The sequence below is a fragment of the Grammomys surdaster genome, unplaced genomic scaffold (assembly GCF_004785775.1).
Source record: "Grammomys surdaster isolate TR1022 unplaced genomic scaffold, NIH_TR_1.0 136, whole genome shotgun sequence".
Classification (NCBI taxonomy): Eukaryota; Metazoa; Chordata; class Mammalia; order Rodentia; family Muridae; genus Grammomys; species Grammomys surdaster.
In genome coordinates this window covers 5,324,609-5,350,763 of record NW_021604594.1, presented here as the reverse complement: position 1 = coordinate 5,350,763, position 26,155 = coordinate 5,324,609, and the positions used below count along the sequence as shown (strand labels likewise).

Below are 26,155 nucleotides of genomic sequence, written 5' to 3'. Positions count from 1 at the left end.
AGAACCAACAGAAGCAGTTGGTGTAGTGTTGAGAGGAAATTAGGAGAGGAGTTTCAGAAAACTGCAGTATGAGGGGAGATGCTGTTATCTGAAGAAAGAGGAAAAGTCATGGTCAGCCATGGATCCATCAGACTGGGAGACCTGGGTGGTTTACAAACTTTACAGCATAAGGGAAGGACAGTGGTTCTACAGATCTGAAGACCTGATCAGACCCTTGCACTGGTGTGTGCTTAGAAGGCAAGCAATTAAAATAATGGGAACAACGGGACCACATAGAAGAGAGGATCTTCGGAAGATGGGAGAGTGCATTAAAGTTTTAAAACCACTTGCCAAAGGTGGCCATGGAGAACAAGACATGTGGGGAGAGAGAAGAGCTAGCAAAGGGGTGCAGTTAAAAGGGCCCAAAGCATAGTTTTATCCTCCATTTTACTGAGTTAGGAGTCACTGTAAAAATAGCGAGGTTATCTTCAATCTGCTCTACAGCTGTTCACATTCACATTCCAGCAATGAAAACATGGTTCAGAGAATGAAACACTAAAACAATTCAGAATTTGTTTCCTTCCCACGTACCAGGACAGACTCACTGCACTGGGTAGAGTCCTACCATAGCTAAGATATATGTACATTTTCTTATATGACAAAGTGTTTGTTTTTAAATGGATTACATATAATTCATATTCCCACATTGTTTACTATTTATAGAAATTATTATATGAATTACATATGATTATAAATACCAGATTATTGTAGTTCTTCATTGTAGTGTGAAATTATAAGACATACATGGGGAACCTGGGGACTGCAGAGGTGACTCAGTTCTTAAGAGTTCCTACTGCCCTTTCCAGAGGACCCGATTCACTCCCAGTACAAATGTGAAGCAGCTCATAGCCACCTATGATTCTAACTCAAGAAAATCCAACTCCCTCTTGTGGCTCCCACAGGCACACAGGGATGCATAAAGAAACTTGTCTGTCAGTTTTTCCTCTCTCTGCCTCTCTGTCTCTCTCTCTCTGTCTCTCTCTCTCTCTCTCTCCTTTCTTCCCTTCCTCTTTCCCTCCCTCCTCTCTGTACCCCTACCCATTTACAAGTGGCTATTGTGTATGATCAACAATAGGCCTGTGATGGTTACCTGGATTTACTGCCCTCCTCCCATTTTTCCTCCCCTAACTACATCCAAGCACCATTCATGTCCCTCAATAGGAGAATAGACACAGAAAATGTGGTATAATTACACAATGGAATACTACTGGGTATTAAAAATGATGACTTCACAAACTTTGTAGGCAAATGGATGGAACTAGAAAATATTATCCTGAGTGATTTAACCCAGACCAAAAAGCACATTCATAATATGTACTCAGTGAAAAGTGGATATTAGCCCAAAAACTCAGAATACTCGTGATACAACTCAAAAACCATATGAAGCTTAACAAGAAGAAAGGCTAAAGTGTGGATGCTTCAAACCCACTTAGAAAGGTGAACAAAATAATCACAAGAGGCAGAGGAAGGGAGGGATCTGAGGGCAAGAGGGGAGGGGGATGGGAAAAAAATCAAGGCCAGACCAGGTACAGAAGTCCATAGAGCCAGGAAGTAGAAATTAGTGGCAGTAGGGGGTGGGGTACTTGGGGAATAACTAGAAAGTCCCAGATGTCTGGGATTCCAGAGGCTCACAGGACCCAATGGGGATATAGAACCTGAAGAGATCATCTCCAGTAGATAGACATGGTACCCAGTGGAGGGATGGGGCTACCCACCCATCTAAAATTTTTTAACTCAGAATTGTCCCTGTATAAAGGAAATACAAGGATCTCTTCTCACACCTATGCCCAGCAGGGCCCTCCGCTCTTATGTATACAGCTGAAGAGATCCTTGGCCTCATGAAGGCTGGATGCCCCGGGTTGGGGGGGAATTTGAGGGTGGGGAGGTGGAAGTGGGGGGGGTAGGTAGGGGTACATCCACAGAGAAGCAGGAGGAGGGGTGAGGGGATAGGGGGTTCCTGGGTGGGTGGGGGATGGGGTAAGGGGACAACATATGAAATGTAAATAAAAATCCAATAAAAAATAGAAAAAAAATAAAAGAAATACAAGGACAAAAATGGAGCAGAGGCTAAAGAAAAGGACATCCAGAGACTGCCCCACCTTGTGACACAGCTCATCCCCAGACACCAAACCTCAACACTATTGCTGATGCCAAGATATGCTTACAGACAGGAGTCTGGTATGGCTGTCATCTGAGAGGCTCTGCTAGCACTTAACTAAGACAGATGAAAATACTCACACCCAACCATTGGACTGAGGACAGGAACCCCAATGGAAGAGTTAGGGGAAGGAGCAGAAGGGGATTACAATCCCATAGGAAGGACAACAATATCAATTAATCATACCCCTCAGAGTTCCCAGGGACTATAACACCAGCCAAAGAGTATATATAGGACTGGTCCATGGGTTCTTCTACATATGTAACAAAGGACTGCCATATCTGGCATCAATGGGAGGGGAGGCGCTTGGTCCTGTGGAGGCTTGATGCCCTATCAAAGGGGAATGTTAGAGTGGTGAGGTGGCAGTGGGTGGGAGGGTGGGGGAGCACCCTCTTAGAGGCAAAGAGGAGGGTGAGGGATGGGGGCCTCATGGATCGGAGACAGGGAAGGGGCATAATATTTGAAATGCAAACAGATAAAATGATTTTGTCTTGAAAAAGATTGTGTCAAACTACAAGGTTTTACAGCCACATCTGTACTTCAAGACTAACAGCTGGATCATAATGTGTGACTGAGAGTACACCTCATCATATTTACTCTTTCTCTTTTGGTCTAACCACTTAAGTGGAAATATCTCTATATACATTTTGAAAAACAATAACATCTATAAAATGGGTATTTTAAGCACATAGCTGTAAATCTCTTGAAATCCATGAATATGAAGCAGGTTGTGAGCAAATGTCAGAAAAATCTAACCATCATAAAGGTCTCAAACTCACAGAGATCTGCTTATGTCTGCCTTCTGAGTACTGTTATTAAAGGCGTGCTCCACACCTGACTATACTTTCTTAGGTTTCAAGTATCGATATGAATACCGGAGTAAAGCATAAGATGAAAAACAAACAAACAAAAAGTTTAGAATCTGCTGTTGTAAAATCAAGAAAGCTAAACTCTCAGATTTCACCACTTTCCATTCTAAAGGACAGTGTGTGTGTGTGTGTGCGCGTGCGTGCGTGCGTCTGTCTGTCTGTCTGTCTGTCTGTAATTGTATCCTTAACTTCCTTCACTTTTCAATGTTATACTAGAATTTTGTTTTTTCTTTACGCAGGGGAAAATAATCATATAACCCATATGTCAAAAGAATCAAATGTAAGTTAATACTGGCATGCTGGCACACACATTTCAAATTTTGAAATAAAGGCTGGGGGAGAAAAAATGATTAACGTAGGCAGAAGGAAATAAAGGTTTCTCACAAGACTAAGCTTGATGTCAATCTCTGAAGCATCTTTATCTCCATGATTAATAGCCTTGCAAAGAAGTAATGAAAAGAAATGCCCGTACCTGATTCTTTACACTGGAGTATCTTTTCAGGTGCTTTACAAATTCGGGTCGAGTGGTGTTCCGTACAACTATAAGAGCCATACTTCCATTATTTAATCTGAAATTAAATATTTGTATTGGACATCAAGGAGTTTAACAGGCTGCGTGTCAGAAACTACCCCATATCATTTTGTCTGACAAATATAGTGCTCCCTAGAGGATACTGATCAATACAAAAAAATCACCATGTTGAATTGACCTAAAATTTTTAAATCACATTTTGCTGTACTCTGGTTGAAATGAAAAAGCTTTTCAAATTAATTTTATTAATCCATGGAGTTTCTTCTCAGCAAAATCTTACTTTAGGGCTCTTTTAAAAATCAAATCTTTATGCACCTTAACCACATCAAGAAGTAATATTAAATCTACCTTAATTATTTAAGAATCTATGTGTTTTACATTTTAAAAATGTATTGTGGTACAGTGAACATTTGCAAATGGTCTTAGATTATCTGTAGCCAAACTTTCTTCTAAAATCCAAACTGAGGTTAAAAATGTTTATGGGCAGAAGGTCTAAGTGACACAGATGATGAAATATATCAAACTGAACTGGATAGAGGGGACAGAGTGAACAATTGCTACCACATATGTTCAGCTAAAGAGCAGAGCATTTAAATCTTACATAACACTTCCATCCAGTAAGAGAGACTAGAAACCAAAAATGTGATCTGGTGCCAACACAGCAGCCACAAATGCGTTAGCTTTAGAAGGCATTTTGCAGAAATACATGCAAATAATTTCATGCTTGATTTCAGTGCAAACACAAAGTTGTCCCAAGAATAACAATGACATTAAAAGGAGGCTCAGGCTGGAGCTGTGAGGAGCCTTAGATGTTTGCTCTTCATCCAGTCATTCTATGTAAGGATGGACCACTGCCAGTGGACAGCATGCAATGGCAATGGGAAAAAAAGATGCTGGCAGCAGAGCTGTTAACTGCTGAGTTAAGTGGAGTCTAATACTCCTCCTACCCACCATGCTGTCTCTTCCCTCTGAAAACAAACAGCACCTGAGTGTTCATGGCACTGTCTTTACACATCATTTTTCTTAGTTGTGTGATTTTGTAAATATTACTCCTTCTCCTTTGTTCTACATGATTACGTTTGGGAGAGAACTATTTTCTAGGTTAAAAATGAACACTTGCTTAAAAGAATGTGCAGAATGAAGAGTACCTCTAATTCTGAGAAGACATAAAATGTCTAGCTGGTTATTTCATTGAAATGTAGCCAAGAGATTCCTATGCACCATGGTTCAAATTAAGCAAAACCAAAATGTCTCTCTAATTGAAAGCATCAGCCCAACCCAGTTCCCTTGACAGAGAAGTACATGCTTATACCTACTGAGCCATTTCTCCAGCCCTCATATATTAATATGTTTGTATGAAAATTGGAGTGCAGAGACATTCATAAGACACATCAACATTTATTATAATATTCTCAACAAGTAGTGAAATGAAAACAAACAAAGGAGGCACAACCCAAAGTTATGCCAATGAGACTCAAGGAACACTTTAAACAAAGGATTAGTAAAATGCAAGTGAGTAGAGAACAGTTTTTGTCCAGTTCAATAGTTGTTTACAATCCATTGTGTGGTCAAATCCTTAAGGAATATTTAATATCATACAAGGAGAAACTGCTTTTTTTAGCCCACAATTCATTTTCTTTCAAAAATAATGTTTTCATTAATCACTTGAGAAATTTTTATAATGTTTTGATCATATTTCCCCCCCACTCTTCTTTTCCTAATTCCTCAAAAATATACTCCCTACATTCTCTACATTCTCACCCATTCCCAACTCTGTGTTATCTTTTATTTCTCAATAGTCCACCAAGTCTATTTGTATTGCGCATGGACTCATGGACTTGGGGTCATTCACATTCAACCACAAACTATTAGTGGTCGTATCCTTAAACAAAACTGACTCATCCTCCCTTCAGAAGCCATCAATAGCTAATAGCTCCTCAGCTAGGGTTTGGGCCCCATGGGCCCCTCCTCACACCATGCTGGAATGTTGACTGGCTGCATCTTAAATGTATCTTGTTCAGGCAACAACAGCTACTGCTGAGTTCATGAGTGAATCAATACTGTCATGTCTAGAAAGTGCTGTTCCACTGCAGCTCCCTTCTGACCTCTGGCCTCTGACTCTTACAGTCTTTCAACCTCTCTTCCATCATGGTCCTTGACTCTTGTCAAGGCTCAAGGGTTATTTATAAAAAGCAAGCTTTAATTGTCATCAAAATACTTACCTGGTGTCAGGTGCGAAGCCTCTGGGTGCCACTGAACACAGACAGGGGATTGCCATGATGCTGATGTTCAAGAACTGTCCTTGGATGATTTGCCAGTGACCACCAGAGTCTAAAGGAAATGAAAGTACCTGGTTAAGTTCTCTCCTCAGTCATTAATGCAAGATAGGGCTTCAAGAAGATTCTTTCCAACTCACCAGATTCTGGAGATCTCTGTGCTTTTCTAGAAGTAAAATGACAGAAACAAAAGCATGTCACACATGTACAAAGCAAACATCTACTAAACACAAGGAGACTAAACAACCCATAATTGCATGTGTAGGACTTTCCTTAATTGAATATCGCTTAAGATATAAATGTATTATAAGGAGCATTTTTTCATTTCTAAATAATTGGAATCTTTCTTTAATGTTGCTTTACTATTGAAATTCCATGCTCTTATGAGAATTCTCATAAGGATCAAGACTGTAGGTTGGAGGCTCAAGGTTGTACTAGAAGCTGTTTGACTGCCAGTCTCAGTGCATGGTTGCTTCTGAAGGCATCAACTTTACCTTTACTAGAAGAGGTAAGAATCTTTGATTCTACACTCGGTATGCACATTGCTTATGTCAAAGTAGTTTATTCTTTAAAGAGAAACCAAGGGGTTCAATGGTTAAGATTATGACTGCCACTGTAGAAGACCCACATTCATTCCTATCACCATGTGGTGGCTCCCAATAGCTGTAACTCCAGTTCCAGGGTATCTGATACCCTCTTCTGGCCTCATTGGCACCAGGCATGTATATGGTATACATACATACATGCAGGCAAATCACTCATATATATTTTACTGCAAATAAAGAGAAGTAATGATATCAATAGTTCACAGAACTTTTATTTACCTTTCTTGTTCATTCTGAGAGCAACTTGCTAGTAAAAATGATATTTTGCAATCCTCTGGCCTAAAAAACAAACAAAAAAAACCCAATAAACTTTATTATTAAAAGTCATCGACATTGGGATATAGAATTTTTGCCTTAAGAAAAACCCTTACTTAAGTTTGGCCAATGCTTTGATTACAGCGAAGTCTCTCCGCTGACTAGGGGACATCCATCGGTATTTCTCTGCCAGAGCCAACGTCCTTCCACCAAAGCCAAACATAGCTGAGAACCCAAAGCGAAGAAGCTTGCCAGCAGAACTAAAGGTGCAGACATCCACTGACTGTATGTGACCTGGAACAGTGTATTCAGTCCATCAGTGAGTGGCCAAAACAGCAAACATCAGAGAGAATTTTTATTTACTTAAGAAATACTGAAAGACACCATCTATCACAGCTACTAATCTTGCTTTCTCTTTACCTATCTTTACTATAACTGTAAATGCCACTTATAACTTTTTCAGGCCAGGAGCAAAGAAACTCAAAGCAGTAAATGTTAAAACCTATATCAATGTCATATAAAATAAGATTAGTGTTCTGATGTTGAAGAAAATGTACCCGGGAAACAGAGTTAATATTAGTTTTACATTGCATTTATCTGAACTTTCATGCTATCACATGGGATGATTTATGACCTGTGAATTCGCCCTGATAGTTTTCCTCCTATGATAATATGATCTTACACCTAAAGTCTTGGTGCAATCAAACAATAGTGCTGATTACATATGCAAATAGTATGCATGAACTTTTCCTATTATGTTATAAAACTGATTTTCCACAATATTTTTCCACCAAGATTATATAGTAAAACCTCATTTATTGCTCTTTTCAAAGAGAGTAGTCGAAATGAAAGGCAATTTATTTAGAAGACACCTTGCCTTTGAGATTTAGTCAAACATGTCTATACTCAGAGACAGAGAACTTACCATTCCTGGATGAGACTGACAGATACACAATAGTTACTTACATGAATAAAAACTTCCCTATTCTACCTGGACGTCTCTAGAAGAATCCTTACCCAGTATAATGTGCATGGTTGCAGTCACCACGTGAGGAGTCCCAAAGAGAGAATGTGCCAATACATTAGTAGATCCTGCCAAAACAATTTAAAAACACGTATTATAGGTAGAGTGTGTGTTTGAAATTACCATGTGCTCCTTTTGCACATACCCACCACACTGCAATGTTCAGATGAGAATTAATGGAAGTTTATGACAGAAGAGTTGCTAAAGCCTTAGACGTGCTGCTTTTTATTCACAGCACAGATGCTTGTCAAATGTTTGCAGAATTGTCTGTTAAACTTCTGAGTGATTTAAAAGTTAGAAAATATCACAAAATGATAGAAAATTGGACTGGGTATCTCAGCCCAGTAGTGCAGTGCTTGCTAGCATGTGTAAGACCTGTGTTCTCTCTCTGGAACCATAGGTTAGAGAATACTTTATTGACTCACAACTATTTTGATCACATTTGTATTAGTCCCTCAAAACTACAATTATGTAGAAGCTTACTCCATTCGATTTTAATGAATAAGCCTTTAGTTTCTACACAGAAATAAGAACTGACAGCAGAAGAATGTCTGTGTTGAACAAAGACAAATGCATAGATATATGAATGAGAAAAAATTAGCTAATAATGGGAAAATACAATATCACTTTAAACTCTGACAGGCATGTTCAAAGTACATTGTATGAGTCTTAGAGGTACACACTCACTTCAAATTGGTTTCCTTTCTGTGTCTGAGAGAGAAACTACCCCACACAAAGACAATATTTAACTTGATTGTTGTCATCTAAAAGTGTGTACACAGGGCATAGTTTCTGATATTCATAATCATTAGGGTAATTAAAAATCACTTTAGGATTTCTTGAACTACTCACTAAAGGGAAACGCTCCATAGTGAAAGCCCTGTGATGTTTATGTGTGACCAAACTCATACAGAGCCTGCTTCCAAAGAGCAAAGTAACAAGCCATCTTTACTTTCCAGGCCAGTAAAGGTACTGGAAAGTAAGGGAAGAGGGTCACTTGGGCAACAGGGCGAAGTCAGTGTTAACCAGAGCTGTGAAATCATGGGTCTGTTGTGCACTAGTTCCCAAGACAAAGACTCATCCCTTGGACTTACTTAGAAAGGGGCATTTCTGTGCCCATGAGTATGAGCTTCAAATGTGTCACTTGCAACCGTGTCCTCTGGTGTTCAGTTGCAGAAGCTGAAACACCTCAGCCACTACCATTAACTAAGCTGTCATTGAAATAATTACATAACTAAGTATTAGATAATAATAAACACATTTTAATTACTAATGATAAGTAAGCATAGTTACACCAGAACTCTAACATTGCAACAACGAAGCTCACCTTACCAACTGCCGAAGTAATTCTGACTGAGTCACCAAGCAAAAATAAGCAATGCTCTGACTTTAGTTACTTAAAACACAACCTTGGTCATAGAGGAATGCAACCACATTGTTTACTGATAGGTGTTTGTTCATAGGGAACAGCACACTGAGATCAATCTCACTAATTCTATTAAAAAAAAAAATCATCCTAGGAGTCCTGGCCAGAGCATTCATCAAGAGAAGGAGATAAAGAAGTCAGAAAAGAAGGGATCAAATTGTCACTGGTGGATTCTAATAATCCACCAGAAAATGCTGACTTCTGCCTGTTGCCCAACACACCCTGTTCCCATACTTTCCAATGTCTTTACTGGCCTGGAAAGGAGGGATGGCTTGTTTCTTTGCTCTTTGGAAGCAGGTTTTGCATGAGTTTGGTCACACATAAACATCACAGGGCCTTCACTAGGGAGCTTTTCCCTTTAGTGAATTGATGGAGAAATCCTAAAGTGTTTTTGAATTACCATAATGATTATGAAAATCAGAAACTAAGTCCTGTGTATACACTTTTAGATGACAACAATTGAGTCAAATATTGTCTTTCCATGGGGCAGTTTTTCTCTCAGAAATAAGAAGGAAACCTATTTGAAGTGAGTGTGTACCTCTAGAACTCACAGAATGCACTTTGAACATGCCTGTGAGCAAAAAGTTATGGTGCAGTTTTCCATTATTGACTGAATTTTTCTTACTTATGTATCTATGCATTTGTCTCTGCTCAACGCAGACATTTTCTGCGGTCAATTCTTGTTTCTGTGTAGAAGCTAAAGGTTTGTTCATTAAAATTGAATGGAGTAAGCTTCTACATAATTATAATTTTGAGGGAATAATATAAATATCATGATCAAGATAGCTATGGGTCAACCCCAAAGACGTCAGTAAAGTTGCAGGATATAAAATTAATATGTGTGTACACTTTTTTAATTTACTTAGAGAAACCTGTCATACGTAAGCTAAGACAAGAAAACCATTTCCAACACTACCAAAGGTACTTAGGAGCAAATTTCAATGAAGAAATAAAGGATTTGTAAAGTTAAATTCATAAACATTGACGAAAAAGATTAAAGACGTCAGAATTAAACACAAGGATACCATGTGTTCACAAACTGGGAGAGTGCATACTGTTATCATAAGTCTGCTACCCAAAGCAGTCCCTGTTAAAGGATTCAGAGCAGTCTCTATGGAAATTTACATGGTTTCTCATAGAAACAAAAAAAAATTCTTTTCTGAAAAAAAAAGAAAAGACAGGACTCCAAGTAGCTACCACAACCTTGAAAGAAGAGTAAAGCTGGTAGAGGCAGCATATATCCTAACTTCAAAATTTACTATAAAACTATAGTCATTGAAACAGGATGTTCATGGCATTAAAAACAGGTGCATATATCAGTAGAATATAATATGAAGACCCCAAATGAAAAACTCTAACAATTATGGTAAATTGATATTCCACACATGTACAAAAACAAAGCAACAACAATATAAGTTATAGTCACTAAAACTGGAGACTGAGTGTCCATGTGCAGGAGAATGAAATTAGGCCTTCCTATAACTTGTACACAAACTCAAATGGCAAAGGATTAGATACTTCAGCCATTCAGTGGCAGACAACAGAGGGGGCAGCTCCATGCTGTTGCTCTAATTCCTAAAACACAAGACAAGAGCAAAAGTGTACATGGAGAACTATACCCCAGGGAAAAGCTTCTGTCCATCCTAAGAACGTCTCAGTGGAGTGAGAAATGACCAAGAGAACTAGAAAATGTTCACACAGGACAGTCCACAGTTGGTAAGGGCTCACATCCAAACACAGACACACGCCATTTGTGATAGCTATACAGCCAGAGAAATATGTTTTTAAGTGCCATTGTTACCATGCCAACATAAAAAAGCAGACCTCCAGAAACCTGAATGGCAATGCCTTGTGCGGACCTAAATTGTGTGTCATTGCTCCTGGCTTCAAACCCAAGTCGTGGGTTATATAGGAAACCCTGACTGGATGATAAGTGTGCTTCTACACATACCTCCATAAAGGAAAGGTGTAAAGAACATTCTTAAAAAACAGCAGTTTAAGATTCTTATCTACCATGAGTGAGCTTTCAGAAATGAAGTTGTTTAAATCAAGGCATGGATATAAAGGCCTAGGACAATGCTGCATCCTATTATTAATTTTATAAATGTTATACTTCTATGCTATAGTAAATTTACAGGTTTTTTTTCCAGTATGAAGTTAACTTTAGCTTACTGTAAGTTTATAAACTTTTAAATTTTTAAAACTTTTTGACTCTTTATTAACTGGACATTTCCATTTTATTGAAAATAGTTTTTAATACAATATATCCTGATTACAATACTTCCTTTCCCTCTACTCCTCCCAGTTCCATTCCATCTCCCTTTCTATTCAGATCTACTTTCTTCGTGTCTCTCATCAGAATACAACTGACTTCTAAGAGATAACAACGAAATAAACAATTATCAGATAAAACCATCACAACAAAGTTGAACAAGACAAACCAACAGAAAGAAAAGAGCCCAAGTGTGGGACCGTGGAAGGCAACCTGGTTTCTGGTCGAGCACGGGCTGGAAACTGCTGGATACTCCAGGTGATCCTGAGGGGCCCCAGGTGAGACTCAGATGACCCTAAGGGATGGCATACATTTTGCCATACTCCCAGATTCCAGGCTCCTGACACGAGGCCCGCAGACCTCCATAGATCTGTGCCTTTCAGTCATTTAGGACAATGCCCTCCCTCTAACCACTCCATAGGTAGAGGGTATGACTACAGGCCACACAGCCTCAAGACAAATCTCCGTATTAATGAAGTACCTAAAAGCCAGAGGGGCATAGTCAATTAAACATTCCTTCCCAGACCTTCCTCCTTGCAAAAGGTATTTAACCTCAGGTTCACCCTGAGGAAACTAGGGTATAGTTTTCATCTACTTTCTGCCATGATAATAAACATCTTAAGACCATGGACTGTTTCTCTTCTTTGGGACCCACCTTGGGGAACAGTGGAGCAGGTCTTCATCTACAGAGCCGCAGCCTAATCTCCCACAGAAGAACTCTGTGTTCCCAGCCATGGAGATCACCAACCCAGGCAAGCAAACAGAGCCAGCCATGACCCAGCAAAATGAGACTCTCATGCTCGCAGGATGCAGCTGGAGCTCATCTCTCCCCTTCTCACCTTATGCTGTGGGCCAATCCAGCCCGAATGCCCCTACTTCATTCTCGGCCCTTCCACTGCCCCCCCCCAGGCTCCCGAGAACCTGTGGGTTCCTGCCGCCTTTGGACCAGGAACCCCTAAGCCAAGAGCTCTGGCTCCCAGCGGGACCTCAGACTGTGTTTCCCCACCCCAAGCAGAGTTCTGCGGCTTCACACAGCCTGATGTTCACCTGGCGTGGACACACGAGTGAGCACAGTCAACTTCCCACATCCTGCCTCTGTCCTCCACGAGCAGTCCTAGCCCCGTGGGGAAGGCAGATCCTGGACACGCGCATCAACCCACGCACACATTAACCCGACACCCAAGATCAGTCACAATAATCCAGAGACCCACTCATTCACACACTCAGGAGTCCCATAAATGCTGAATTGAACGCTATAATATACACACAGAGGACTTGGTGTAGATCTTTCGAGGCTCTGCACTTGCTGCTTTAGTCTCTGTGGGTACATATGAGCTTTCCTTGGTTCCATTCGAGGGGCCTTGTCCTCCAACCCTTCTGGTGCTTAAACTCTTTTAGCCTCCCCTGCCCAGGGGTTCCTTGAGCTATGAGTGGAAGGGTTATTGGAAACATCTCATTTAGAGCTGTATGTCCCAAGCTGTCCATGGACATTTTTAGTATGTCCTTCCTCTACAAACTTGTTCTCTGTTTATAAGCTTTCTTGCTTTTTAAATATATTTGTTAAAAACTTAGGGGGAGTGGGTCCGGGGAGAGAACTCAGCTGTTAAGAATGCATACTGATTTTACAGAAGACCCAAGTTCAGTTCCCAGCACCCATATCAGGCAGTTCACAACTGCCTATAACTCTATCCTAGGAGTTTCTGATGCCTTCTTCAAACCACCCAACTGCACACCTATTTACATAATCTGCCACATACATAAATACATAATTAAAATATAAATCTTTTTAAAAGACTTTAACATACATGGTGGAGACGTGGCCAGTGTGAACGTCATTAGCAAGCACCGCTGTCTCTCCCCTCAGCTGCTTCACCCACTTTCCAATGGACTTTGCTGTCACAGCAGTGCCATCTTCTGGATCTCCTCAAAGGACCTGGCTGAGGCCCCTGTTGGAGGAAGGGGCTTCTTTCCAGAAATACACCCATGGTGGATGCTTGTTTTATTTCATCATAGATTTGCTTGCAATATACCACAAACATTCCTCTCTGTTGTGCAAGCTACTTGATACCTTGGACCTATGCTTTCAAAATTGTGCCCAAAGCTCTGAGTTTTCTTGGGAAATCTTTCATAGTGTCCTTATCTCAAAATATGTTTACTAGGTGACAAGGACATTTAAGCTTCATTACGAATGTATAGACTCATCACTGTATTTGACGTCTGTCTTTAATTAAAAAGATTTCACTAAACAATGACTACATGCATAAGGAACTCTAGTGAATCTTTTAATTTGACATTACATTTGATTTTTAAAAATGACTTTTATGACTAGTGATTTTATTAAAGAAGACGTTCAAATAACAAGGGCGACCATTAATAATCATAGAAATACAACTTAAAACCTCAATAACTGCTCTTTTGGTAACAATACACTAAAGTTGGAATAATACAAAGATAAAGAGCTTGATTCTTGAAGAATGAGGCTATGCAAATTCAAGGTGTATTTCACATTCTTATCAAAGCCATGTACAAAGTCCATTACCATAACAAGATTAAAAACACAGCAATAAAAAACCCAACAAAACAAAATCAAACAACACAGCAATAATAAAGAAAACTATAGACCTATTTCCATGAAGAATATAGATAAAAATACTCTGCAGAAACTAGCAAACAGAAATGAACAACATGTTATGAAGATCACATACTGTTAACAAATTTATTATATTTCAAGAGTATAAGACTTGTCCAACATAGCAAACCAACAAGATGGTTGCATAACTGGACTCAAAGACAGAAATCACATGATTTTAAGACCAAAAATACCTCAAGATTGCTTCAGGGAAATACAGGTAAAATAGTTTAAGAGATGGACATATCCGAGGATTTTTCTGAAAATAATTCTAACAACACAAGAAATAGCCTAAAAATTTGTAGAAGGAATTACCTAAAATTAAAGCTTCTGTGCCACAAAGGATGCACCCGTCTGGATGAAAAAGTATCTACAGAATCAGAGAGATTCTTCTGACTACTACAGAAAGGGGATTAATATCTTGAATATATAAAGAGTTTCAAAAATTAAACACAAAACCCACATCATTTAATCAATGATAAACTGAATAAACAGTTTTCAAAAGATGTGCAATAGCTACTTGGAGGTATCCATTGTCCTTAGACATCAGGGAAATGCAAATTCAACCATTCTAGATTCTACCTTATCTTAGCAGCGTGGCTATCACCAAGAAAACAAATGACAACCAAAGCTGCCTAATATGTAGAGAAAGAAACCTTATTTACTGTTGGTAGGAATGTAAACTTGGGTAGCTACTTTGGAAATCAACATGGAAGTTTTGAAACAAACCTAAAATGTCCCAAGGACTGAGTCAAATAGCACAGAGTTACCTGCAGATCCATGCTGACAGTAGCACTATTCACAGTAACGAAAGTGATAAATCAACCTATATATAGCCCCAACAGATAAATGGGTAAGGGAAATGTGGTATACATATACAGTGGAGGTTATTTAGGCACTAGAGTGAAATTGTGTAAAATGTGTTCTCTCATACATACATATATATATATATATATATATGTAATTTATTTATTTTTTCAAATTGTAATTTATACTCATTCACACAGGGGTTATAAACACAAAAAGGCAGGACGTGGGGAAGGGGATGACACTGGAGCGTGAGTGTTCAGGGGGAATACAGATATCTTTCAGAACCGGGTATCAGCTGGGTGAGGGTTCAGGGGACAGGTCACTATGACTCTGCCTATGATTCGATTGTCCTTATCTAAGTTGGTATTATCTGCCAAGGCTACCTATTTACAAGGCCTATGACTACTCAGACTGGTAAATTGTCACAAAAACTGCCTGTTTACAATAGCTTATAGCCATCTGTTTCAGTGTTTATCCACAGAGACCCAAGACTTGGTGTTAGCATACATGTATGACAGGCCTATTGCTGATTTTAGGCCTATGACTGATTTTAGCCCTTCAGTGTGTAAGCAGGGCTGCCCCTGACATCTCCTCCCTTCTCTAAGAGGACACACAATTAGAGAGAGGCCTTCAGGATTATAGATCACAGTACCCCATGACATACATCATTTCCTCCATTCCTGGGGTTAACTCTAAGAAGACTATAAAAGCATTCCTTTAGAAAGGTTTTAAGATGCATAACATAATGCTGTTATGCACAGTAGCCAAGGCTACACGTCACACCCAGGGAGGGAGAGACTGCTCTCACAGGCCACACGTCACACCCAGGGAGGGAGAGACTGCTCTCACAGGCTACACATCACACCTAGAGAGGGAGAGACTGCTCTCACAGGCTCAAGCAAGGTGAGCACTCAAGCCAAGTCCTTTTGGAATGCTAGAAATCAGTTTGCTGCTCTCGTGACCTGCCAAGTTCTGCAACTGTCCTCCAATTTTACACAATTCAGTTGTCATAGGAAGCATGACCAGAGGCCAGAAACTATTCACCACCTACTCATTAAAGCATACCTTGAAGTCTAAATGTGAGTTTCTTTAGCACTCTGAAGCAAACCTGAAAGCTCAGGAGAAAGTACTTTTGAAACCATAAAACTGAAGGTAGTACTTTTCCCCTCCAGAAAAATGTACATGGTTTGAAAAAAAAAAAAAAAAGCTGTCTGCAATAGAGAAGACCACACTGTCCACAGAAATAGCAGAAGTTAAACATTTTAATTTTCAGAAAAAGTTATTTTTTTGAACACTACAAGTAACTTTGCCCACCTGCCCCTTCCCCATACATGCTGAAATGTGCTAAAAACAAGGAGTTGGGATGGTGTGAGGTTGGGGGTGCGGCATTTTATGAAAAAGAGAGTGGAACCCTGTCTGATGAAGTACAAGACAGCACCCACAGACTCCAACAGAAGCAGCAAATGAATGAATGAATGAATGAATGAATGAGTAAATAAATAAGTAAATGAAAAAATTTGTCCTTGGAAGTGCAAGCACTTCTGCAGAACAATTAACTTAATTAACCAGACAACATGAATATTCATAAGGCTGTTAATGTCTCCCACATCCAAGTGGATAAATGTGATGTAATGACTTCCTAGCCAAGCATATCGAAAATTCTCATGAAAGCAGCACCTACATATCGGGTCTTTGCCTTAAATAGCATAGAAATTAATGGTCCCTCGGCAATATTTTGTTCTCCTCAAATTAATTGGAAAGCATGAAAATTATTTATGCAAACTCTATAGGAATATACGGTACCGAGCCATCAGCGTGTGGATCAAGTCTTGTTTTACAACAACGGGATTGCTTTTTTTATTTTTATGTCCTCTCAGGCTTTCCTTCCTAACTCCCCAACCCCCTTCCCTTCTAATCAGGCTCTGTTTGTATAGTTCCTTAGCACCAGTTACCATAGCAACAAGCACCATTCCTAATGGCCAGCAGTTCAAATACAGGCTTTCCCCCATCTGATACATTTGAGTCTGAGGATAATTCAGCGGCTTAGTCTGTTGGCTCAGTGTAGTAATTTACTAAACACTCTCCCTCTGGGTGTCTCTCTCCAGGAGGCAAATGGCTTCAAAGGCAGATTGTCTCCTCCTGGGCAGCTTGGAAACTTCCTGCCTAGCTCTTGTTCCCATTCTTCATCAAAAGCCCTGACTAGGCATAGCATCCTTATATTAAACAGTCCACACAGGACTGTCCTTTCCTATTAGACAGAATTAGCAAGCTGCAACTCCTATCCAACTACCAGAGTTTGGCAGCCTGCTGCATCTTCAAAACAAAAAAGATGACAATGCCATTCCTGGAAATAGCCACTGAAAAACAGGGTATTTTCAAATGTGAGATGTGCTTTGAAATTAAGCAGGGGTGAGGAGGAAGAGAGGAGGGAGATGGAGGGAGGAGGGGGCAGGGATCCTCAGTGCCTCAACATTATTCTGTTGTAAAACCTGTTTACATATTAGAGACTTGAGCATAATGACCGAGTTTTACAGCCAGCCCCCTCCATGAGATGCACACTCCTTAGAAGATGCCCTTTCCATCTCTGAGCTATGGCGGTTAGTGAATGACCTCAGAGATCCAAGTGCTAATGACAAGAACAGCAGCCTGGGCACACACACTGCCGGGAAGCTCCCACCAGCCAGAGGCAGAACTACTGAAACGACACTGAAGGGTCAAGAAATAAATTCGGATGAAGCAATCATCCACATTGCATCTCGTCCCCTACCTCCTTTAACCAAGGCTGTTTATTATCCTCTTCAAGACCATTATTAGTTTTCATAAGTACCTTACATTGTTAAGACGTATTCTAATCTCTCTCCATTTAAATTATTGGTTTTTTGAAAGACTTTATACTTCAAAAAGGTATTTGGATCCGTTTCTGTTTTTTTTCTTTAATATCTCTGTAAGTAGCTACTGAATAACATACTTACTTGCAAAATTACAAATATGTGTTACAATAATGAAAGCTAATCACTTCCAGAACCATTCACATGTTAAATATATAAGTACAACTACCTCTGTAATAGCAAAATGCATAGCATGGATAATTTTAAATGTATGACATGATATGGTTATCAAACGCACACTGAATTTTCTTTAATCACACACAATTTTTGTTTTCATATGAGAAATAGTTTTCCTGGTTTTGTCTTAATAATTTTGTAAAACGACTTCTGTGTTGGTTAGTTTTATGTTAATGTGACATAAGCCAGAGTCATTTGGAGAGAGGGACTGTCAATTGAGAAAGTGCCCCACCAAATTGGCTTGTGAGCATCTTCTTGATTGATAATTGATATGAAAGAGCCCAACTCACTCACTGTGTGTAGTGTAATTGCTGGGCAGGTGATCTGGATGCCATGACAGAGCAGTCTGCACAAGCCATGAAGAGCAAGTCAGTAAGCAGCATTCCTCCATGGCCTCTGCTTTATTTCTTGCCTCTAGGTTCTTTCATCAAGTTCCTGCCCTGAGTTCTCTTCATACTGTACTACAAGCTGTAAGATGATATAAACTCTTTCCATCCTCGGGTAGCTTTTGGTCATGGTGATTTACCGCAGTGATAAAAACTCAAACATTATAAAGGAAAAAACAAAGTAGAGTAAATTCCCTCTATTATCTGCTCAGTGGGATGAGTGAATTATATACATAACACAATATTCTTTTCTGAATCATAGCCTTTCTCCATTTCCCTGGCTCTGACCTCTGCTTTCTCCCAACCTTTACCACAAGTAATTCTGTACCCTGTATCAAAATGAATCCTTCTAGATTAGGTTCCATTGAATGGTTCCCCTGATCTGAAATATCCCACAGTTCTCTACTGCTTCTCTGGTCAAATTCAGCTTGCTTTCTCTGGCATGCATGCAGGACTGTCCATCAACTGGCTTACTATGGTGCCATCATCTCCCATTAAAGCCTCTTTCACTATTCTGCAAAGTACTCCTAGGATAGCTCTTTGCTTTTAATATTTTTTGCAGGTAAAAATATCATCTTTCCATGCCATTGTGAAACCTACATTTTAGGAGTTACTTACTCAATATATGTTCTGAACACACATGAAACTTAACATTACTGCATACTCCCTGTGCTAAGGCACTGGGGAAATGCCTGGTATAAGAGATGACAAGCCTTGAACAAGATTGCCCTCCAGAACCTTGGTTCTCTATCCAGGAAAAGGAATCTTTTGGTTCTCTAGCTTCTCTGTTGACTGTACAACTTAATTACCTAGGTGCAATGTTTAACCTCCCAGGACACTGTGAACACCACGTTTACAGCCGTGTTCTGAACCTTCCTCTCTGGTACTAAAGGTCATTAGACTTTTTCATAGTGAAATAAAAATTCCACTGACAATTCCTTAATATACATCAAACTTCACAGTACAATAATCTCGCAATTAAGTGGATATTATGCATGATTCTCCTGATGTAGATTAGAAAAAAATGAGGTGGGCTGGACAGATTGCTCAGCGGCTAGAACAGTGACAAAATAAAAAATAAAAAAAAGGCTCACAACTATCTGTAATGGGATCTGATACCCTCTTCTGGTGTGTCTGAAGACAGTTACAGTACACTCACATATAATACATAAATAAATAGCCTTTAAAAAAAAACAAAAGTAAAACACAAGGCTCCAAAAGGTTAAATGACTTGTCCCAAGTTTCGCATGTGCTTGTGGAAGGAAATGACAGGAGACAAGTGAGGCTATTTCAGAGCCAACGTTGACCCATTTGACTCATGCTTTACTCTGTATATTAGGAAATAGGAGATGGGATGAAGGACGAGAGCGTTGTACAGGTTGGGTTTTGTCAATATAATACAAAGTAGAAGAAGAAACCTCACTTGAGACACATCTCCATATCACGCTGGCCTCTAGGCAAGTCTGTGGGATAATTAGTACTTTCTCTCATTAATGAAGGATATGGGAAAGTCCAGCCCACTGTGGGTGGTGCTACTCCTGGGCTGATGGTAACTGAGAAAGCCATGGAGAACAATCAGTAAGCAGCACCCTTTTGGGGCCTCTGCTCCAGTTCTTGCCTTGGCTTCCCCGCCATGATGAATTGAAAGTAACATGGATTAAGCCCTTTTCTCCCCAGCTTAGTTTTAGTCATGGTGTTTGTCACAGCGATAGAAAGCAAACTAGGATAAGGAGCAGTTGAAGGAATCTGTGGCTACGCCTTGCCTGCTGGAATTAAGCCAAGCGGAAGCTCTGGTCCAATGAGAGTCTGGAGGCAGTCCATCTCCACCCCAGCACTCTTCTGAGCTCTAAGGAGCAAAGCGTGTGCAGCTTCACTCGCAGATCCATCTCCACCAACACAGACAACACTACAAACAAGGAAGCAAGCAGAAAAAAAGCAGGATTAGTTGACATTCGTGACATCGAGAACCCAAAACATTGTCTAGCCTTACGTACATAGCGCAAGTGTGTAGTGGATCACTCAAAATAACTTCAAATGTTTAGTTTGAGACAATGGACCAGAAGACACATGCCTGCACAGGTCCATCAGCTTTTTAAGACCAGAATCCTCCACACTTCTCCATAGACAAAATAGTTTGAGTTACAAGGTATTAAAAATAATTGAAAATTCTAACTTTAATCTAACCACCATTTGCTTGTTTACATTAAAAAATATATCACTTTCAGCTTTTTAATTTTATGTTTGCTTTCAATTTTTTTCCCGTGAGCTCTCCCTATGTTTCATGAACTCTGTTAAAACCCTTAGCCATGACTATGTACATGCTGATGTCTATGTGTGATCTGAAAGCACCATGTAAACTCTTCCCTCCAAAACAATTGGTTTAGCTGAAAAGAGCTTGACTCTGGTGTAACATATGATCGTAGCAGGTGACTACAAGTGACACCATCATATGTATGTAAACTCATTGCTAGAGTTAGAGATGCCCTTCCTGTGAATATTCTCCCAGACAAACAAATAGATGAGTAAATAAACTGTGAAATTTTGTTAGAAAAATATTTTGAAACAAATTCAAATGATAACTGTAACAATAAAGTAACAGGGATTAAATACCATTAGTGATATCAATTAGTGAATATGTGTGTGTGTGAATATACTGAATATATGTAATATACTGAATATATTCACAATATAGTGAAATATATACTCACAATATAGTGGAATATATATATATATATATATATATATATATATATATATATATGGCACTGTTCTCAGTATTAACTTATTTAAGTGATACCTGCAGACAGTAGATATTGCTAGCCTCTATGTACAGATCAGGAAGCTAAGGCTTCGAAAGATTAAGTAGCTTTCCAGTGGTTACCCACTAGTAAGTATCTACACTATCATTCAATGTATCATTCTCCATTCTATATATGAAGTCCAAAGAATGTAGCCTCATTGGAATTGTATTACCTTGAAAATCAATTTGATCCAGTAAGGTCAACATGAAACTGAGTGAATTAGAAAGGAATATACTGATTTATATCAACAACTACTAGGTCACTATTAATCATCATTGTCAACTTGAGTGGATTTAGAACCAGCACAGAAACACACCTCTGGGGGAGTCTACAAGTGTACTTCCAGAAAAGATTCACTGAGGAAGAAAGTGGTTAACTGTGGGCAGTACCATCCTGCAGGCTATCTTCCCAGACTAAATACAAACAGGAGAAAGTGTGCTAAACACCAGCATTCACAGATCTGTTTCCTGTCTATAGAAACAATGTATCCAGCAGCCTCAGAGCTCACCTGTCCTGCCTACCTACCATGAAGACTATATCATCTTCAAAATATGAGCCAAATCACACTCTTCTTTCCTTTAGCTGTTTTTCCTCCAGAAAAAAAAATCAGGTATTTTGTCACAGCAGAGAGAAAAATCCTAAACCAACTCTTAAGATTATATCCAGGTATGTGACAGGAGCCTAAGGAGTGTATTTAATATAAAACGTCAGGAAATGAGATACTATAAGAATAGAAAAAAATCATCCTTTTGCTATAAGTTTACTTTATACTGACTAGTTACTTGAATTATTCCTTTGCATCTGGTAAACCTTGCTCTTCACAGAGCAAGTAAACTTCACCCCTGGCTTCAGTAGAATGATTCTTTCTAGAAAAGTGGTGTCAGGGTATATGTTATTTGCTTCTCTAAAAGAGTAATGGCAAAGGTTTAAAGGGACTGTATGCTTATCAATCACAACCAATGCTAACTTTGAAATATTGAATGTCAGGTTGTCTTTTCTTTTTTTTCTTTTCTTTTCTTTTTTTCTTTTCTTTTTCTTTTTTTTCTTTTTGAGTTTGGCTTAAAACAGCAGTAGCAGCAGCAGCAGCAGCAACAAGAACAGCAACAACAACAAAACCTTATTAATTAATACAGATATCAAGGTCATACTGAGAAAATGTCAATGCTAGCCAAGTACTATTTACGCTATATTTTGTATATCTAGTAGTATTATGATCAAAAGAAATAAGTCGTGCAATATAAAAAATGAAAATAAAAGTACAAAGGAAAAGCAAGGATTAGTGTACTAACAGTAACATAAACATTTCAGATTGGCTTAACAGTGTTCACCTTACAGTGAGTGCAACTCCCACTTTGAGCTTTGAGTCTACACAGCTGACACCCTCTCTTCTTTGCCATTCTATAGCATAAATAGGGGAAATGTGGAACCTGAACCTCCCCCAGATTTTAGCCATGGATCCCACACTGTTTGCTCGAACACACTGGAGTGGGACACCAGCTGTCATGAGTGTTGATCTGCTGTTTCTCTTGGCTTTTGAAATATGTCACAATGTGTCTTCCCAGAAGCATATGGAACTCGTTTTTTAAAACTCTAAAATCTTAGGAAATAGTATTTCTTAAACATCATCTACCAAACTGTTTTTACTTTGCTGACTAAGCTACACTGAAGCTTTTTTGGATTGTAGATTCTCAGACTCCTGTCTAGAAGCCATGAATAACTTACTAACCACATCCCATCAACGGCTCCACTGCAGTCAAACAGAGATGCCACAGACTGAGCTGCTGAAGGAAGGAGATCCCACTCCTCATCAAAATGAAATGTTACATTGGGTTATGTCCCATTTTTAAAACTTTTGTACAAACTTTTTTTCAAAAATATTCCTGTGGCATCCTTTGAACAGGTTCTGTGCAGGACATTTTGGCTCTGAACAATTCTTGTTAGAGACTTGATGAGTGTTTAGTAAAAGAATGTTTCCAGTGTTCTTACAGCAGTCCATGTATTTCTGAATAAAGGAATTACAATTACCTTTTAATTAAGTTGATTACTCCAACCACAACAGCTCTGATTAGGAAAGCTGAACCCATCAAATTAAATGAATTATTTAAATATTTAGAACATATATGACTTCTAATAGAAATTTAAAATTATTATACACCCAAAGTAAAACAGTATGCCATAAAATCAGAGCAAATTGAGGCACGCACTTAATTCATACAACAGGACAATTTGATTTAATAATGTGCAATAACTAAAAGCTCAATGGATCTTTTAATAACACAGTTCAAAATAATTTCTACATGGGAAATAAATTAAAAGATGACTATGTTCAGGTAAAGGGAAAATTCTCACTCAGCATTTGAACAATCTCTCTACTTCTGACAGTTTCCACATTCAGCAGGGAATCTGACAGTACCGATGAGTAATTTCAGGTTTCACATCTTAATTGGTTACCCTAATTTTTATCTAATTAGGGTCCAAAGGAAAGACTTAAGACAGTGTCTTACACTTGTAGTTTGGGACTGTGTGCCATATGAAGTCACTCAGGATTTCACATGACTTTCCCAATCTTATTTTTTTGAATGCACTCTTCCAAGATAACATTCGTTAACTGTAGCCTATTTTTCCTTTTGTCCATCTCGAGGTATAAAATTATAAAGTGATTCCCACCTTGTCCTCTTTGACTGATGCTTATATAGAACAACCATTTAGACTTACTTGCTTTTTAATCTCTTTTGTTCAATCATGTTTTACCTTCTACCTCATTAGGCACTGCTGCTTTGGGTTTTTTTTGTTTTATGTTTTTTTTTTAACTATAATTCAGTGCTTTCCTTTGACAGCAGCACTTCCCTTCATGCATTAGAAATAGTAAAGTTTTCTTTTTATTTTGGGGGTAATGAATATCAACCATCTTACTATACCTCACAGGCTCACAGGCCTTTTCTTTCCTCCTCTCCATCACCATGTGGCAAAATCATACACATTCCATCTTTTTAAGCTCTCGGATAGCAAGTCTCACTCACACAAATACTCTCCCCCATAGTAATATGTTTTCATCATATATGGTAATCCACTACATTTGCAAATCAATTCTGTATCTCATTTGACTTGTTCCCACTGTTCAAATGCCAGTGAGCAATTTCAGCACACTCTAGCAATGCACTGGAAACAAACAAGTTTCCCAATGCCTTTATGAATGTCTAGGACACCTGCTTCGGGGACTGCGACCACCTGGTGTCTGCCACCGTGTGTAGTGTCACCACATAGCTGCGATTCTCTGGCCAGTTGAATGCTGACCTGTGCACACTTGCCATGAACATGGTGCCCTTCCCATGCTTACACTTCTTCATGCCTGGCTCCACCCCACTCACAACCTGGAAAGTCACCAGTACAGTGACCCCGACAGTGTCCAAGCTCACATAACAGATTTTTGATGTCAAGAACATGATGGCCATCTGTAGTTCAAACGTCAGAAGCACCAGGATGCCAGCGTCAAAGACAAAGAAGAGGGTTTTGTAGATGAGGATGAAGAAGAGATCAGCAAATAGAGACTCTGTGGTGCACACCTGCTCTTTACTTGCCCAGATGGTATAGGAATGGTGCCCTGGTCTAAGCATCTCACAGGTCCCTCCCAAACCAAACCTACCGCTCTGTTCCTCAAGTTACATGGGACATTGTTTTCCTTTAAGAGAGAAGTACCAGTCCCACCAGACCAGGGAGATTATGTACTGGAACCCTTGAAAGCACAGTGCGGCGCTGTACAGGCCTCAAGAAAGCAACCACCCTCCTTTAAGTGCCCAGCCATCAGTGAGTGTGGAGGAGTTAAAATAAGGATTTGTTTTTCATCCTTAGTAATAAAAACTAAAGCTGCATAGTGTTGCCTTAGTTTAATATGCAATATAGAAGTTTGTGACAACCATTCATAAGAAAATGCTAAACCTGTAAAAAAAAAAACTTATCTAGTCAATAAATTATGAGATAATTAAAGCCAGCATCTCTTATTCATTCAGAAACAGATATGTTGTTAAAAAATCTACCATAATCAATCACCACAAAATTCACTAGCAGATAGCAATTAAGCTGTCAGTAAATTTGTGAAAGAGGACCATAACATCATTATGCCATATGATGAATATTATAGCTTTCATCAACGTTCTTCTTATATGCACATGGCCAAACACAAACACTAAAGATTACAAGTGCAAACATATGCATGTTAAGTATAGGGCAGTGCACTGTGGTTTTTCAACATTTATACTTTTTTTTACATTTCTCTTTTTGATTATCTATGCCAGATCCTGAGGAATAGATGACTATGACATACTGTCATTAATTATCAGCACATGGATATCAACAAACAGAGCCTGAAAATTATCAGTCCCAAATAAGTGATTAAAAGCTAACAAAACTTTTACTAAAATAATTTGTATAGACATGAAGACCAATAATATAACCTACCCATCAAATCCTCGGAGTTCACATTTGTCAAGCAGGGACAGGGCATGTCCTTCATATTCTGTTACTATAAAAAAAAAAAAGACCACACGCACACAAATAAATATTTAAAATAACAACCTATAGTTTTACAGCTTGGTTTGGCAAAGTAGTATCATCAGGCCATAAAACAGCATTTATTCTCAAATATTTGAATCATAGGAAAGATGATTAATTGTTCATTGTCTGGTGAATTTTATAACTTTATGTAAAAGAAGACCACAGAGATGTTTCAACTATGTAAGTCATTTAGGGATATCCAACACACAGTGCTTAGGGATTTTGTCTTAGTGCTGTCTGTTCAGTTTTCCCAAAATAAGACAATCAGAAGCTTGGGAACAGGAATATTTTGAAAATACAACATATTTGCTGGCATTGAACAGTCCACATTAAATCACTTTGGCAACCTTACATGAATAAATTAGTCAAAAGGTTAGTGTAAGATTTATATAACAGAAGAACATGTATCTGGAGCCACTAGACTCAAGAAAAGAAAGAAAGAAAGAAAGAAAGAAAG

At 38.9% G+C, this 26,155-nt stretch overlaps 1 protein-coding gene across 2 annotated transcripts in view; it reads right to left on the bottom strand.

Moving 5' to 3' along the window:
- The window catches only part of Cerkl (ceramide kinase like), a 93,234-nt gene that overhangs the window by 3,051 nt on the left and 64,028 nt on the right, over positions 1 to 26,155 (bottom strand). The window contains exons 4-11 of one of the 2 annotated variants that reach the window (XM_028762859.1): positions 25,603 to 25,666; positions 20,110 to 20,252; positions 7,752 to 7,826; positions 6,851 to 7,028; positions 6,699 to 6,758; positions 6,015 to 6,040; positions 5,821 to 5,929; positions 3,539 to 3,635 (exon numbers count right to left, since the gene is read on the bottom strand). In XM_028762859.1, the coding sequence (XP_028618692.1) occupies positions 3,539 to 3,635; positions 5,821 to 5,929; positions 6,015 to 6,040; positions 6,699 to 6,758; positions 6,851 to 7,028; positions 7,752 to 7,826; positions 20,110 to 20,252; positions 25,603 to 25,666 (752 nt within the window). The remainder of the gene's footprint in view (positions 1 to 3,538; positions 3,636 to 5,820; positions 5,930 to 6,014; positions 6,041 to 6,698; positions 6,759 to 6,850; positions 7,029 to 7,751; positions 7,827 to 20,109; positions 20,253 to 25,602; positions 25,667 to 26,155) is intronic. The other variant, XM_028762860.1, reaches the window with a different exon arrangement.